We start from the raw sequence: 13,272 nt of genomic DNA on the forward strand, positions 1-13,272 counted from the left end.
TACCATAATTATCATTTTAACCACTTTTAGGCGTACAGTTCAGTGACCTTAACTACCTTCACAGTGTTGTACAGTTATCACCACTGTCCATCTCCAGAACTTGTTCATAATCCCAGAGAAACTCTGTACCCTTTAAACAAAGCTCTGCATCCTCCCCTCTCCCCAGTCTCTGATCTACTCTCTGTCTCTATGAATTTGCCTCTTCTAGATATTTCATATAAGTGGAATCATACTGTCTTTGTCCTTTTATGTCTGGCTTCTTTCATGTAGCATAATGTTTTCAAGGTTCATCCATGTTGTAGCACATGTGGCTGGATAATATTCCATTGTATGAATATACCATATTTTGTTTAGCCGTTCATCTGCTGGTGGATAGTTGAGCTGTCTTTACCTTTTGGCTAACCTCTGCGCTACTTTGAAAATAAGTGAAAATGATTTTCCAGCCCACAGCTTTATTCCTTGCTCAGTCTGTATTCCTGCTGGCTCTGACCCAGAAAGTATAACCAGTGAGGAGCTTCTCGGCCCCCTGGGCTAACCAGTTTCCTTGCCATCGTTTTCATTTTCAGAGTGTCCGAAGCTCAAGTGAGCTTCTTAAGAACCTGTACCTGGACGTCGGGGCACTGGGGGGTGACTTCGAGTATGAGGTAAGAGCCTGAAGCCCCTGCAGGCAGATGCCTCAGCCTGGCAGGTCCCTCCTTCCTCTCTTTTAAAAAAAAAAATATTTATTTATTTATTTATCTATTTGGCTGTGCCGGGTCTTAGTTGCGGCATGCGGGATCTTTAGTTGCGGCATGCGGGATCTTCAGTTGCAGCATGTAGGATCTAGTTCCCTGACCCAGGGATCGAACCCAGGCTGCCTGCCTTGGGAGCACGCAGTCTCAACCACTGAACCACCAGGGAAGTCCCCCTCCTTCCTTCTTCAGCCTTCCTCCCTGTGGGAGACTTATTTGGAATGAGTACCATTTTGTCCCAGTCCTGTCCAGATGGGATTTCTGGGGTTTGGGGAAGCACAAGCGAGGAAAGGAATTCATCCATTGACTCATTTCTCAGATAACCACCGTTTATTGAATGTTTCTACATGAGGCACTTTGCTAGGTGCTATTGGCCACACACGCCTCAGTTAGCTGTGATCCCTGCCCTCAAAGAGTTTACAGTCTCATAAAAGAGAGACTTAGGTAGCTGGGGCTCGGAATGGAATGCAGTGCCGCCGTCAGGGTGGTAAAATGCAGTGTTGTGGCTGGGGAGAAGTCGGGGTCTCCTGTCCGTTTGAAAGGCCTTATTGAGAATCTGACATCTGAGGTGAGCCAGGAAGGATGGTGGGCGGGACCGGACGAGCAGAGGCGAGTGGTGAGGGAGAGCTCCAGCTGCAGGGCACTGCACAGGAGCGGAGCACAAGGGTGTCTCCTTTGCCTGGAGCCCAGGGCGCGTGTGGGAGAGGAGTGGGAAATGGGGCTGTGGAGGTAGGTTGGGCTGGGTCGTGGAGGACCTGAGTGCCAGCTGAGAAGTTGGGACTGGGTTACACCGGCACTGGGAGCCATGGGAGGATTTGAACAGAGGTGTAACGCCGTCCAGATGCTTAGCATTTGTCGAATGCTGGCTGCGTGGCGGCAGCTGTGCTGTGGTCAATCCCAGCACTGGTAAGGGGTGGCCTGGGCGGGCCTCTGGGAGTGTGCAGTTGGGGAGAAAGGATGCTGGGCACTCTGTGCTTGGTGAGCGCTTAGTACATGTTGAGTAAATGAATATTTAGGAAGCTGTAAAGCAGGGCCAGGTGTATAAAGAGCTCTAGCACAGGTACACTCTTTGGAGGAGTTCTGAGGGCAGAGAAATTACCTGCCCAGAGATGAGGGAGAACTTGGATGAGACAACATTTGACCCCAGTCTTGAAGAGTAGGGAAGTTTTAGACGTGGGGGTGGAAGGGATGTTTTAGGCAGGTGGACAGCTTGAGCAAAGGCACGAGGCCTGGGAAATGCAGAATATGGATGGGACTAGCTTCCGGAATATCCCCCCAGCAGTCCTGCTGCTTCTCATCTCTTTCCCTGGTCTGTCCTCCACTCCCACCAGAATGTTCCTTCCTTCCTTCCTTCCTTCCTCCCTCCCTCCCTCCCTCCCTCCTTCCCTCCTTCCCTCCCTCCCTTCCTTCCTTCTATTTTTGGCTGGGTTGGGCCTTTGTTGCTGCACACGGGCTTTCTCTAGTTGCAGTGAGCGGGGGCTACTCTTCGTTGCGGTACGCGGGCTTCTCATTGTGGTGGCTTCACCTTGCAGAGCACAGGCTCTAGGTGTGCGAGCTTCAGTAGTTGTGGCTCGCGGGCTCTAGAGCACAGGCTCAGCGGTTGTGGCGTACGGGCTTAGTTGCTCTCTGCGGCATCTGGGATCTTCCCAGACCAGGGCTCGAACCCGTGTCCCCTGCATTGGCAGGAGGATTCTTAACCACTGTGCCACCAGGGAAGTCCCAGAATGTTCTTTCAAACAAACAAACAAAACCTGAAACTCATCATGTCGTCATAATAACTAAAAAACCCCAGTACATTCTTCTACTTGAAAAAGAACATTCCCTACTATTTGTTCTTGGTCTACTGTCTAATTTATTAATTTTTAACAATTAAGCTTTCTCTAAATATGTCCAAAGTATTCACACAACCAATAAATCATGAAGTTAACAACTCAGATTCCCCCAGACATTGAAATATTGATTGCAAGGTCAGTTAAACTTTTCGCAAAATAGAAAATTCTTTTAAAGACTTTGAACTGAAAGAGATCACTCACATTTATTAGAATGACCACAAAACTGACCAGTGAAACAACAGTGCCCGTATCATGGATTTAAATGTTTCCTTATTATCTTTTATTTATGTCCTTATCATCCCTTTCCACGGTCTTATTGTTTCTGACTCTTACTTCTTGGTCTTCAGCTCACCTTGAGAGCTAGGGGGATGTCCCAGGTTGGCTGAGGGTGAGAATGCTGGCTGACACCTAGGTGTAGGTGGGCTCTCCCAGCTGACCCAGCTCTAGCCATTGGGCAGGGCCCATGTTATACTTAGGCTCACTCTGTAGCCTCAGAAACTGTCCCCGTTTTTGCCTCTGCCCAAACAGATATGTTTTGATTGTGACTTTGATGCTTTCTGCCACGTGACACACTTTCTGAGTGTCATCAACCTGATCTGGCTCTACTTTGACACCTCCTTCTGAATGGGGCCTGGTCTGTTGGCATTAAATCCAAAGCCTTCTGTTTTTGGTTCCCTGAAATGATAACTTTATTTCTTCTCATCTGCCATTAAGACCTTATGACGCTGATGGAATCAGTAGCTCAGGTTCTGAGCCTGGAAGGATGTCCATGAGTAGGAATGAGGTGTCAGGAGGACTCGCTGGCTTTTGGAGAAGGAGGGCAGTCTCCACAAGACTGAGCAAATTGAGAGTAGGGATTCTGCCCTGTTCACGTCTGTGTGTCTGGAACCTGGCCTGCTCCCTGGAACTTAGGAAGTGCGTGGGTAGGTTTTGCTGAGCGATTGAGTGGATGAATAGGTGAGTGAATGAATGAGCCACGCTGGGACCAGAGGGTATCCTGGCAGGCCATGTTGTGCTTTTTCTTCTCTGGGCTTTCCCAGGTCGTGGGTAGAGTGGACACTGGATCCCCGCTTCAGCTGGTGGATTGAAGATCCCGATGTGGATCAATCATAATGTGCTTTGACTTGTTAATTTTTCCTTTATAATAGTTTACAAATGTCAACAAAAAAGGATTTTCTTCTTTGACATGTCCTGTATTCTCAAAAGCTTCCCTTCTGATCTTTATATGCTTCTTTGGGGGAGTGGAGCTTTTAAATATATTTTTTATAACCTCTTTAATATAAATAGGCAACCCAGTGTGATGGGGAGAAATGTCTGGAGTGGGAGGTGTTAAGTACACTCCCCCCACCCCCCCATCTCTAGCATCCCAGCAGATTTAGTTCTTTTTGCCACATGGAGTGTTGGATTCCTGTGTTCTAACCTCAGCAGGAACTGGGGCTTTTCCTGGTGGGGAAGGTTAGTGGTGGGGATGAACGGGGGTTTTAGGACAGACAAAGCTGCCTCTGCTTACCATGCCCTTTAAAATGGCTTTTGTCCCAGTTTATAGACCTTGGGTCCTCCGAGTTGCCCACCTCTTCCCGCTTCTGGGCAGCCCGGCAGCCTGAGATGGAGAGCTTATTCTGTGGTTTGTTTTACCCTGTTTCGCTGTCAACAATCACTTTGCTCATGATTCCATGAGAGGGCAGTAGGATGGCAAGAATGCCTCTCTCTCTCTCTCTCTCTCTCTCTCTCTCTCTCTCTCTCTCTCTCTCTCTCTCTCCCTCCCTCCCTCCCTCCCTCCCCCCCTCCCTCCCTCCCTCTCTCCCTCCCTCCCTTCCTCTCTGTCTCCTTCCCCCTCCTCTCCTGCCTTCAACTTAAACCGTTTCTAGTCTATTACAGAATCAAAAGGGATACGTTCCTGGAACAGACACTGAGAATGGATGGGAGTGAAAGAGGGGAGGCTGAAGGGTAGGTGAGCAGGCAGCAGATGGCCTTGTAGTGCTGGTGAAAAGACCATCAGCAGATCAAAGGGGAGGGAGGGAGCTGGGCTTAGAAATAACGGGATGATGTCAGTGTGATTGGAAAGCGCTAACAACACTGGGGAACAGTTGCAAAGAACTGAGACCGACTGGGTGGGAAGGAGACATGGAAAATAAACCGACTGATGTTTGGCTTGGTGGGGGGGGATCCCCCCCCAAGAACAGGATCAATGCAAGGACATAGTGTTCAGCTCCCCTGTCTCCCACTCCCGCCCTCCTGAGCCGTGTGGAATGTAGCGCCCCTGTCTTTGTGCTCTGGGCTGCAGGAGGGGGATTGCAGCATGGGAGACCTCATAGCTTTTGGGGGGTATGTTAAATATTCATGAAATGGTTCGTACAGGCACTCTCCTGCACCCCCCTCTTCATGCAGATGGCAAAGTCTTTTTGGAAAAAAAACAGCAGGAATTTGCCTTATACTCAAGGACCTGGGGCTGTGACAGGAGGAGACGGAAGGAGTGTGAGCACGGTTGAGCTGAAAGCAGAGCCGTGCTGTGCGTATGTCCCCCGGGTACCCTGCAGAACACCGGCGCAGGAGGCTGTGCACAGGGGCCTGGGTGTGCGTCCTGGGCCGGGCCTCGGGCCGTGGGCCCCGCGATGGAATGAGGAGCAGGGGCTGAGTTAAAGGAGAGGAGCGTGGGGTCAGCTGGGTTTTCCAGACACTCAGCTCTCATTCATCCACTTGTGGATAATCCACAACAAATGCCTAGTCTCCCCCTCCTGTCCTTCCCCTCAAGACATCCCCCTGGCTGTCCTGTCATTGCAGTTAGTTGATGTGGGCGCAGGGAATGCAAGTTCACTTATTTTCATGTTAGCCGTGTTTTAATATTTTACTATTTACGTAGACAGAATAGGATAAGCTCCATGGAACATTCTTCTTTTGAAGAATTTTAGCTTGAGAGTGGCATAGCCTGGGCCTGACATTCTGTAGTCTGGCCATATTCTCTCATGTGTAAGAATGGGAATCTCCCCCTGGATCTGGTGTCCTCTGATTTTTGATAGGTTACTTGTTTTTCCATCATCTTGAATATTAATAGTTAATATTTGTTTAGCTATTTTCCATTTCATAAGCACTATAACAAATAATAGTCTAATCCCTGTATAATTTTGTAAAATAGATATCACATCTCCATTTTACAGAGTAGGAACTCCTATATCTGCATTGACCCACTTAATCTTTTTTAATATTCAGTCAACAAGCATTGACTGAGCACCTATTATGTGCCAGAAACTAGACACTGAGGATAATAGGGAGCTGATTTGGTGAGGGCAACAGGCAAGGAAGTCAGCAGTTATAAGACAGTAGTTGTTGTGAAAGAGGATGAGGAAGGCTGATCTCAGGAAGGCTTCCTGGAAGAGGCGATGCTGTGAGGACCAGTGGGAGCTTGTCCGGGTAGATTGTGTGTGTATTAAGAACGCACACGGCAGAGCAGGGAAATGGCGTAATGTTTGTTCACAGGCAGGATGTGTGTGTCTGGAGATGACCTCAGAGGAGCAAGCAGGGATGGGCTGGGTGAGGAGGGCTGTGGGCCGTGTGAGGAGATGTGAACTGGTGGTCCGACACCTCCTCTGTCCCCTAATCCAAGGTCCGTTGCCTTTCTTTCATCATGAGATGTGCACAGCCGGGGTGGCTTGGCTGTGCTTGCTGAGTCAGACCCCTTCACTCCCCCTTGAGACACTCCCATGTCCTTCTTGGCGTCCAGGAGCCCCACAGACCGGTCACTGCGTGCTGGCCGCTGCTGAGAGCCGGCTGCTGTGGGGACACCGAGGTGAGGGGACCTGGCCTCGCCCTGAAGATGCCTCTCCAAGAGGAGGAGCCCATCTTGGCCCCTCTGCACCCAGTGACCGTGAAGACTTCCTCCACACTACAGTTAGGGTGTCGGGAGGGTGGGCAGCCCTGGAGGGCACCCTGCCTTTGTGCTGCCAGCACATGAGGGAAGCCCACCCCTTCTCTGTTCAGCCTCTGCTTTTCTCCCTGGGACAGGCGTGGCACTGACCACAGCGTCACCACCGTGTCCGGTGCCCTTTGCTTTGGGCAGTAAAGGCTCATAGCCGGGGCTACCTGGGATGTTTCACTTTTCTCCATTCTCAGCTGAATTCCTTGAGGGCAGGATCTATCTTCCTATTCAGGTCGCCACGGTGGGGTTTGGCTCATAGAAGGTGCTCGGTGAATGAACTTGTGGGTCTCATCATAAAACATGAGTTAGCGTTTATGGAGCGCTTACGCTGTGCCAGGCGCAGTTCTCTGTTCTTTACTCATTCGATGAGTGTTAACTTATTTAATCTTCCCAGCAATCCTATAAGATAGGCCCTACTATACCCCCGTATTTTAGAGGAAGAAACTGAGGCCCAGAAAAGTTAAACAGTTTGCCTCGGGTCCCTGTAAGCATGGAGCCAAGATTTGCACCTGGGTGTTCTGTCTCCGAAGTCAGGCTCTGAAGTGCCCTGCTTTCCTGCCTCTCTTAACCGTCCTTGGAAAGTTTGGGTGGGCTCATCAGTCAGCTGCCAGACCTGCAGTGGATGGTCATGGCTTTGGGTTCCGTGGATCCTTTAACAGGCAGACAGCAATGGGTGAATGGCGTGTTTGGGGCTTTTCCTTGGCCCTCTGGACTCTAGTCATCACGCTTCTTCTTTTTTTTTTTTTTTTGCGGTACGCGGGCCTCTCACTGTTGTGGCCTCTCCTGTTGTGGAGCACAGGCTCTGGACGCACAGGCTCAGTGGCCATGGCTCACGGGCCCAGCCACTCCGTGGCATGTGGGATCCTCCCGGACCGGGGCACAAACCCGCGTCCCCTGCATCGGCAGGTGGACTCTCAACCACTGCACCACCAGGGAAGCCCCATAACCCTTCTTGTTGGAGTGTCCAGGGTCAGGCTTCAGGAAGTCTCAAAAATCCCTGCCAAGAAGTTGTTCACGCTGGCAGCCCAAGTTTAGGACAGGTGTTTTCTGGGAAGAAGGCTTCTCTGCTTGAGCCTAGGAGAGATCGCTGGCTGTATTTCCAAGGGAGGAGTTCCTTTTTCTCTTGTGGTAGCTCTAAAGGCTTTTCCTGGTCTTTACCATGGGGTTTGTGAGCAAGGAGCAGGGTGGGCAGCTGTAGAGGTGCCCTGCTCCCATCTCCTTTCAAGACACCCTGCAGAGGGGACCTTGGGGGATTAACGGCCTGCAGCTGCTGAACCTTTGATCCACCCCGGCTCGTGCCAAGGCCGGGCTTGTTGATGGAATTGATGGGGTGCAACGGGCCCCAGAGCAGGGCCATTTCTGCCCAACTGCTGCGGGACTGTCCATGGGGCTGAGTCCCTGTCAGAACTGTACTGTGGCCTGAGGCTCTCCTACTCAAGCCCCCTCCTTCCCTCTCCCATGTCACAGGTCTCAGACCTGTGTTCCCAAGCCTCTCCCCACCTCCCGTATCCTCATGGGCATTTTCCCCAATCAGTATTCTACACACCTCACCCCATCTGGCACCTGCTGCCCAGAGGACTCACTTGATGGTCCTCCGACAGAGGAGCCTGGCTCCAGGGCTGCTTATGCAGCCTCCCTAAGGGGGAGGCTATAGGGAGAGAGCTACCCTCATTGCTATGCAAGAAGGGTACCCTCCTGATATTTCCTCCCTGCTGCCTTTTAAAAATGAAAACTCTAGACTTTGGTACTTTTCTCTCATGCAGTTCTCCGTCATCATCATTGTAAACAAATACTGACTTCTGAGTCTGCCATGTTATGGTTTGGCTAATGGGGCTGGAATGAGCCAGATTTATTACTCGAGAATGTGATGGGTGGTGACAGAGTTGTATAGTGCAGTGCACTGGATTCCAAGCTCCTCAGTGGACAGGGGTCAGGTTGGGTGTATTCAGATCACCAAAGAATTTCAGAGTCAGTGGAGCTGGGCTGGAGCCAGGAATCTGTTCTTAAATGCTTTTGAGGTGTGGCATAGCCATTGGTTTCAGAGCGGTAGACGTCAAGGAATGGCAGCTCCGTCTTGTAGCAAGTCTCTAAACCCTTTTCTTAATTCCTGACGTCTTCCTTTCTGACACAGTCTTCTGCTCCCTAGGAATCTCCAAGAACAAGCCGGCCAGAGGAGAAGAAGGATGTTTCTCTGGATTCCGATGCTGCCAGCCCCCCTACTCCTGGCAAGCTCTTCAGCCAAGGTGCAGATAACAGCCCGAGCAGTGCCGATGGCCAAGGGCAACAGGGAAGAGGGGCAAGTCGGCTCCCAGAAAAAGAAAAGAATGAGAAGAATGATCCCGGGATGTCCAGGAGTGTGGCGGACCCCGGGGGTGACCCCGCGGGCGATCAGCCTGCCAAAGCCAATACAAAAGAGGCACCAGAGGACCCGGTGGATGCAAGAGAGGAGGGTTCCGTGACGGAACAGGCAGCAAAGGAGCCGAAGAAGGAGGCTTCCGTCCCAAAAGAGAGCAGATCAGAGGCGAGCGAAGTAAGTCACTTTGTCCCACGGGCGGTTGCTGGCTGCAGCCCTCTGCTGCTCTCTCGTGCCCTGTGCACGTTCCTCTCCCTTCATCTTTATTACTGAGTCAGGAGCTGCATTTTCAGGCCCAGCAATGGGCCATCAGCATCAGCCAGAACCCTTAATTGTGACAAATATGCCCAGACCCAGCAGGCAGTAAAATCCTGAATGAAACTCCAAAGCTGCTGGCACTAGAAATTCAGAGCAGAAATTTGCTTTTCTGTTGGCACCTCCCGGGGGATTCCTATTCCTCTGGTCTCCCACTTACTTCCTCTTGCCAGTTCCTGCCTCCCCCTCCTACTTCTCGACGTCAGTTTGGGGTGAGTCATGGTTGCAGCCTGTGTTCCTGCAGAGAGAGGAGCCTGTTGAGGGGAGTGGGGGGACGTTTGGGAGTGTCCTGCCCCAGCATTGGTCAGTTAGGTTACAAGAAGACTCTTCATTGGTCTCTCTGGCTCCTTTGAACAACCCAAGACGCGGGAGTCTTGCTTGGTAAGATCAGGCCAGTGACCCGGATGGATAGAAGTAGGACCCAGTTGTGAGAGCATTTGGCATCTTTCTTTTCCAGCCCTTAGTCCCGCCCTTCCTCCAGGTGGATGGTGAGGGAATTCATTTAAAGGGCTTTTAGCTACTTCCTGGTAGAGATACTCCCATTCTGTTTTCCTAGGATCCCATCCAACTTCCCCACTGCCGACTTTCTAACCATCTCCCGCTCTGTTTCACATGGCCCTCCTTCCAAGGGTAAAGCGTGTTGCCCATACTCAGTGGGGCTGCCCAGCCTGAGGGGGCCGGGGGCAGGTGTCCAGAGAGAATAGGAGGGTCCACAGGCCTCTTTCAGGTTTTCCAGAAGAGGTGGATTTCGGTTTGGGTTCAGCCCTGTATTGGCACCGTGGATAGAGGTCACGACCCTCTGTCCTCTGCTCTGGTGACTTCTCTGTGGGTCTGTCTCCCCAGGAGTCAGAGATCAGTGAACACACGAAGGAACTACAGCCCTCAGACTCCACTGCTTCTGACCCCAAGTCCCTTCTTGGCCTGGTGAGTCTGAGGTGGGGGGCAGCAGAGTGGTGGTGAAGAGCGTGGGTTGGCGACGTACTGTGTTTGAGTGATTCGCTGAGCATCTCACAGCTTGTAAGTGGGGAAGTCAGGACTCAAACTTGGGTCTTGTCTAACTCCATTTTCTCAGCCCTACGTACAAAGGATAACACTACCTACTTTACAGGTTTGTTGTGAGAAGAAAGTGGGGTAAAGAGTATAAAACATTCGCATAGAAACATTAAACAAACATAGCTGTTATTACTATTACTGCTGTGTGAATTGCCTGTGAGATCATATGAGGTCATTGCCTCTGGGCTCTAGCAGGAGCATTACACGAACCTAGGAGGTTAGAGACCGTGTGTGTGTGTTTATGGAATCACTGAGCCATGGTGAGGACCAGTCCTCAGGCTCTCAGGCTCTGACCAGGAAGGATGCTGTGGTGTGGTATCATTTCCAAAGTTAAGACTTTGTCCTGGAATGCCAGCATCCATGGTTTCTTTGTCCCAATCCTTCCACCCAGCCTGCTGTAGCCTGGCTTCACTTGCCAGGTTTGTAATCTATGGGGAGGCGTTCGGGGTGCTTTTTGGCAGAACACTTTTTCCAGAAACCACACTCCATCTGTTTGGAGGAGGCAGATCAAAGGGAAGGGATTAGTGGGAGAGGGTCAGGGATGAACAGTCATGATACGAGGGGGTGCAGAGGAATTAGGAGGCTGTGTGCTCAAGCCCCTCACTGAGCCATGGGCTTAGGAGCCAGATGGCAGATGCACTGAGCGGAGTAGAACTCACGCTGAAAGGAAAATGTCATCAGCAAAGAAAACCCACAAGCTAGGAACGGGAGGCAAAGTCCTTGTTGGCAAAAACCGTCATGAAGAATCACCGTGTCACAGAACTCTCTGAAGCAAGGGCCCTGGCCCTGCTAAAGGAGTCACTGTGTGGAGAAACGGGCTGCCCGTCGGCATTTTTCTTCTCTATGGGAGTGGGTGGAGGAAGCCACAGACAGCAGGACCAGACCTTGGCTGGGCGACCCTCCGTTTATCAGGGCTGATGACAGAGCTGTCCCTGTTAGCGTGCTGTCAGGTAGCCGTCCGTCACCTAGCCCAGTGGCGATCTTGGGCTCGGAGGGGGCAGGCTCGTGGCTCTGCGGCAGCCAAAGGGCAGCGGGGAGCTGGCACCTGTGTGGGCACTTGCTGCCTGTCCCAAAGAGAAGCTGGTGGAGGAAGTGGCGCTAATTCATCCCCATTGTCCAGAGGGACACCTGTATGGGAAGGGGAAGGAACCAGCTGGGTGGAGCCTGGCAGGCCCTGGTGTCCAAGCTGCCCACAGGGCCTCTGGGCACTTTGGCCTCTTGGTTGGGCACCAGGAGGGAGAGACAGCTGGAAAGTGACATGCTTTGCAGCACATGTCACACAAAGAGCTTGGGCTTTGGAGTCGGCCCAGGGCACTTCTGACCCCCAGCCCTATTGCTTACCAGATGCGTGACCTTGGATAAATTACTTGGGCTCTCAAACTGCTTCCTCCGTGAGATAAGAATAAGAGGATCAGTCTCATAGGGTTACTTTTTTTCCCTGTAATTTGATTATGAAAAATTTCAAACATACTGAAAAATTAAAAGCCTTTTACAGCGAATAGCCTCACACTCACCACCTAGAGTCTCCAGTGAACAGTTTAGCGTACTTGCTTTGCCACATACCTTTCCATCCACTCGCAGTGTTAATTTTTTTTTTTTTTTTTTTTTTGCGGTACACGGGGCCTCTCACTTCCATGGCCCCTCCCGCTGCGGAGCACAGGCTCTGGACGCGCAGGCTCAGCGGCCATGGCTCACGGGCCCAGCCGCTCCGTGGCATGTGGGATCTTCCCGGACCTGGGCACAAACCCGTGTCCCCTGCATCTGCAGGCGGACTCCCAACCACTGTGCCGCCAGGGAAGCCCCTGCAGTGTTAATTTTGAAGGTGAAATAATTAATGAGTAGCTGTCGGAGTGCTTGGTACAGTGCCTGGCATGTAGTAGCCGTCTTTCTTGAAGGTGGGGGTGGAGGAGAGGCCCTGTATCCCTGGTGGGCGCTGAGTGTGACAGAGGAGAGCTGACCTCCCTGTCTCTCCATCTCCAGGACTTTGGTTTCCACAGCCGGATCTCGGAGCACCTGCTGGATGTGGACATGCTGTCCTCTGTCCTGGATGGAGCCCGCCGGGAGGTGAGTCTCTCTAGGGCTGGGCTGGAGCCTCACTTTTGAGGATAATCAAGAGCTGAGTCCTGCCCATCCCAGGGTGCATTTCTGGGAGTTCTCTCCCTTCTGATTCATTAAGCCAAGGCCCTGACTGTGCCTGTGATGGGGCTTCCGACATACATGCTCTGTTGCTGCCGTGAACTAAGTCACTCCGTGTCCTCCACTGCCATATATGTATCTGTTTATCCAGTCACTTAGCAACTGAGGGCTGACCACTTGTTCCCGTGGAAAGCACTGTGTAGTTTGCGGGTTTCGAGGCACTACCCAACCTGGCCCATCCAACCTCTGCAGCCTCATCCTCAGCCCACCGCCCATGCCCCCCGGCTGTGCCCACCACTCGCCGTTCCCCTGGGGCCACACCCTCCACCTCCTTCACCACTCAGCCTGCTGGGTTGCTTTTCCTTTTGTCCCGGCAAGCTCGCTCTTGGTCTTGGAGATCCACCTCTGACGTCACCTCCTCCAGGCACGATTTATCGTTCCTTCCCTTTGCTTCCCTTAGTGCTGCTTCTTTTGTTTTATGGTTCTTTGTCTCCCCTGCCAGATGTAAGCTCAGACACAGACCCTGTCCTTCAGGAGCTTGAAGCCAAGATCATTTTTGCCTCCTCTGTAGGGTTGTTGAGAGGAGAGAGATTCTGACATGTGGTCTTTGCAAGTTTGAGCGGGCATTTGGTTTGGGTGAAACAAACAAGGTATTTAATGTGAATCAGGCCTGGGTGCCCTTAGTGAAGCGAGTCCTGAGACAGGATAGAGTTACAAGGTCGGTTGCACTTGTGCGGGACCTGTTCTTCTTGGTTCTGCTGGACCTTGGTCCCCACCGTGTGCAGCACTGGAGGTCTTTAAGGGCACAGACAAGGCCAGGTGGTGTTTGTCAGGAAGGGTTTGGAGCAGGTGATTTGTGAGGCACCTTACTGAGTTGGCCGGGCGAGGTGAATTTCCATTGCTCGGTCTCCAGAATCTGGCCAGTCTTAGAAGACTTGG

The 13,272-nt window shown here is 51.7% G+C and overlaps 1 protein-coding gene across 8 annotated transcripts in view; it reads left to right on the forward strand.

Annotated features, from left to right (window-relative positions):
• Positions 1-13,272, forward strand: part of CEP164 (centrosomal protein 164) — a 72,847-nt gene that overhangs the window by 32,928 nt on the left and 26,647 nt on the right. For all 8 annotated transcript variants that reach the window (XM_060103201.1, XM_060103200.1, XM_060103203.1 and 5 more), the window contains 4 exons: positions 567-644; positions 8,623-9,006; positions 9,988-10,068; positions 12,178-12,261. In XM_060103201.1, the coding sequence (XP_059959184.1) occupies positions 567-644; positions 8,623-9,006; positions 9,988-10,068; positions 12,178-12,261 (627 nt within the window). The remainder of the gene's footprint in view (positions 1-566; positions 645-8,622; positions 9,007-9,987; positions 10,069-12,177; positions 12,262-13,272) is intronic.

The sequence above is a fragment of the Mesoplodon densirostris genome, chromosome 7, assembly GCF_025265405.1.
Source record: "Mesoplodon densirostris isolate mMesDen1 chromosome 7, mMesDen1 primary haplotype, whole genome shotgun sequence".
NCBI lineage: Eukaryota > Metazoa > Chordata > Mammalia > Artiodactyla > Ziphiidae > Mesoplodon > Mesoplodon densirostris.